Source organism: Brassica oleracea, chromosome C3 (assembly GCF_000695525.1).
Source record: "Brassica oleracea var. oleracea cultivar TO1000 chromosome C3, BOL, whole genome shotgun sequence".
Lineage (NCBI taxonomy): Eukaryota > Viridiplantae > Streptophyta > Magnoliopsida > Brassicales > Brassicaceae > Brassica > Brassica oleracea.
Genome location: NC_027750.1, coordinates 62,613,238 through 62,616,778, shown reverse-complemented (window position 1 = coordinate 62,616,778; position 3,541 = coordinate 62,613,238). Strand labels below are relative to the sequence as shown.

The window sequence follows — 3,541 nt, the reverse complement described above, 5'->3', positions numbered from 1 at the left end:
GGGGGGGGGGGGGGGGGGATACGACTGCGCCGGTAAGAGGACCGCCGCGATTTCGGATCGACTCGGGCACGAATCGTTCTGATCTTCCACCTTTTGTATCGGAAAAATCTGATGCTACTTTATCTATAGAAATGAGATTTTGTGGAGGGTTTTAGGGTTTTGGAGGAGATAGAAATGAAAACAAAATGACTCTTTCACCCTTCTATAAACCTTTTAAAAAAAAAAGGCCAGTGTCACACATTTGGTATTCGAACCCGGGTAACGTAAAAAGTGAGACAAAGCAAGCCACTACACCAACTCATTCCCGCTGACAAGATTTACTGTTTTAAAATGTAACGTTAGATTTACATAAAAAATTTCAAAATTTACGCCTTAATCCGCTTTTTAATCTCATATTAACTGGTTCCGCACTAGGCCCTACCCAGCCACACGCGTTCATCTTGAACATTGGGCATAAGTGATGAAAAAAGAAGATGCAATCTATTTTTTCTTTGTCATCTGAAACCACAATCTAATATAAAAGAGGGTTTCGTGCCCAAATTCGGAAACGTCAAATCATCCCCTTAATAAAATATTAAAAATGAATTTGAATATCTTACCATATCTATAATATTATTTGCGAAGTAAATTTTCGAAATCAAGCTCTTACTTTAAAAGTTAGAGTGGTTAATATCGTTTATACCCTTAATGAATAAAATGTATAACTAAATTAAAAAATAAAAAAAAAATTTTAATTTATTTAATTAGATAATTGATTAAAATTAATAATAGTAAGAATTATCCAAAATCTGTAAATATAATTTAAAAAAGAGATAATTTCTGTATATATTGTATTGTTATCTGAAAAAGTCTTTTAGTAAAAAGTTAAAAACATGAATTATCTATCTATAATATTATTTGCGAAGTAAATTTTTTGAATCGAGCTCTCACTTTAAAAGTTAGAGTGGTTAATATCGTTTATACCTTTATAATATATGAGTGTTTAGAAAATTTCAACACAATAATTAATATATATATTTTAATGAAATTTGCTGTCATATATAAATTATTTTATGTTTGGTATAAACTTGTTAAGAATATAAATAATAACTTAACATGTTGTTTTTGAATTAACAAAATATAAAATAATAAATATCTATAAGAAGATTATGCCCGCACGTGCGGGCAAGACACCTAGTATACTATTATTTGAGAAGTGAATTTGCTTATTTGTCATCTTTTCCATGATTTTAGTTAATTTGTTAATTTGTCATCTTTTAATTATTTTAAGATAAGTTATTAGTTTAATTAATATTATCTTTTTTGATATTTATATATTTATCATAATATTTAACATAATTAATAAATATTAATCTATTTTACCGATATTTATATACTAATATTTAAAAATATATATTTTAATATATAATTATCATGATATTTAGGAAATTTAATTAATAAATAGATATTAACAATATCTACCGATAATATCATCATTACTTTTTATCTCATATTTAGTTTTTAATTTTATTGACTAATATTATAGCCAATTTCTCTGATTTTTATTGAAAATATTGATCAAATACATATTATTATAATTTTTTCATATAAATATACTAATATATCTGAATTTATCGGTTTATTTGGTTTGATCGTTTAATATACTGAACCATATTCATATACTGCGGTTTCTTAAAAAATAACATCAATTCAGTTTATTCGGTACTACCAAATCTATACTATTTTTTCTATTTCGGCTTGGTTCAGTTTTAAATGGTTCGGTTTTACCGGATTGAAAACTCCTAAATTATCGTTATTTTGTTAATGTTTTATATTTTGTGGTTTGCTTACTTGTCATTTTTTTCCATGATTTTAGTTAATTTTCTTATTTGTCATATTTTTATGATTTTAGGATCAGTCATTAGTTTAATTAATATTATTATTTATTTTTATTTTGATTTTGATATTTATATATTTATCATAATATTTAAAATAATTAATAAACATTAATATACTTTACTGATATATATACTAATATTTTTAAAAGTATATATATATATTTTAATATATAATTATCATGATATTTAGGAAAATTAATTAATAAATAGATATTAACAATATTCATCGATAATATCATTATTACTTTTATCTCATATTAGTTTTAATTTTAATGACTAATATTATAGCCAATTTCTCTGATTTTTGTTGAAAATATTGATCAAAACAGATTATTATAAAATTTATATATAAATATACTAATATATCTAAATTAATTGGTTTCTTTGGTTTATTCTGTTTGATCGCTTAATATACTGAACCATATTAATATACTGCGATAGACGTAAATCTTAAAGTTTCATCACTCCTTGGTAACTCAGGAACGTGGAACTTAGAGCTGTTAATGGATTTTTTTCCACTTAATGAAGTTGATCGAATCAAGTCAATGGTTCTAGGAACTGTCAAGGACTGTTTTATTTGAGCGCACTCAAAGCATGGCGCTTATACGGTGAAAACGGGGTATGGGATGTTGGCAAAAGCTAAGACTTCAGCGGCGGGTCAGATATCACCTCAGGAGCAAGTAAGGTTCGACTAAAGGAAAAGAGTATGGAAGATACCCACCTTACCAAAGATTCAGATGTTTTTGTGGAGGGCTCTTTCAGGTGCCTTAGCTATTGCAGAGAGATTAAACTCCAGAGGTATGGGGGTCGAACCAAACTGTAAAATATGTCATGGAAGCACTGAAAGCATAAACCATGTCTTATTTCAATGCTCAGCGGCGCTACAGTTATGGTCGGGGGCAGGCTTCACACTTCCATCCTTTGTCATGGCTCACTCTCTTGAGGAGAATTTTTCCTATGTTTTCAACTTGATGGAGGATAGTAACAGACCACAGTCACTGATTCGTACTATCCCCTGGGTGCTGTGGCTAATTTGGAAGAACAGGAACTCAATTCTCTATGCAGATACGCAAGAATCGATGGAGAGACTATTAAGGGCCATGTCAGATGAAGTAGAACAATGGTTTCTACTAAATAATACGCCATCACCAGCTACAGACTTGAGCGGCAGATTGGAGGATCGTGATAAATGGTGCCCGCCAGCTAGTGGATTCATAAAATGCAATATACATGCGAACTGGAGGAATGTCCATCTACACAGTGGAGTGGCCTGGATCGCAAGAGATCAAGCTGGTAACGTTTCACATCATGCAAGGGACGCTATAATCCATGCGCCTAATCATATGGTGGCTGAGTTAAGATGTGTGATATGGGCATTGTCGAGTTTAAGAGATCTTGGAGTGCCAAGGGTGATTATTGCTATTGATTATCATAAGGTATTAGAAGCCATTAATGCACCTCGTCAATGGCCTCGGTTCGGGGATTTGCTAGAACAAGTGGTAAATTTCAAGGAAGTTTTTGAGAGCTTAGTTTTCGAAGGGGAAAAGGTGTCGGCGAATGGGATTCCTCGCGACATAGCTAAGATTGTACTGCGAGATGGACGATTCCATTCGTACTTAGCATTTGGAGGGCCTTCATGGCTGCATGACCGGATCGCTAGATAA

At 30.9% G+C, this 3,541-nt stretch overlaps 1 protein-coding gene across 1 annotated transcript; it reads left to right on the top strand.

The window, feature by feature from the left end:
- Nucleotides 1-2,803: 2,803 nt before the first annotated feature.
- Nucleotides 2,804-3,541, top strand: LOC106331183. The gene has a single exon (XM_013769507.1). It carries the CDS (start codon nt 2,804-2,806, stop codon nt 3,539-3,541), a length of 738 nt encoding a protein of 245 aa, XP_013624961.1.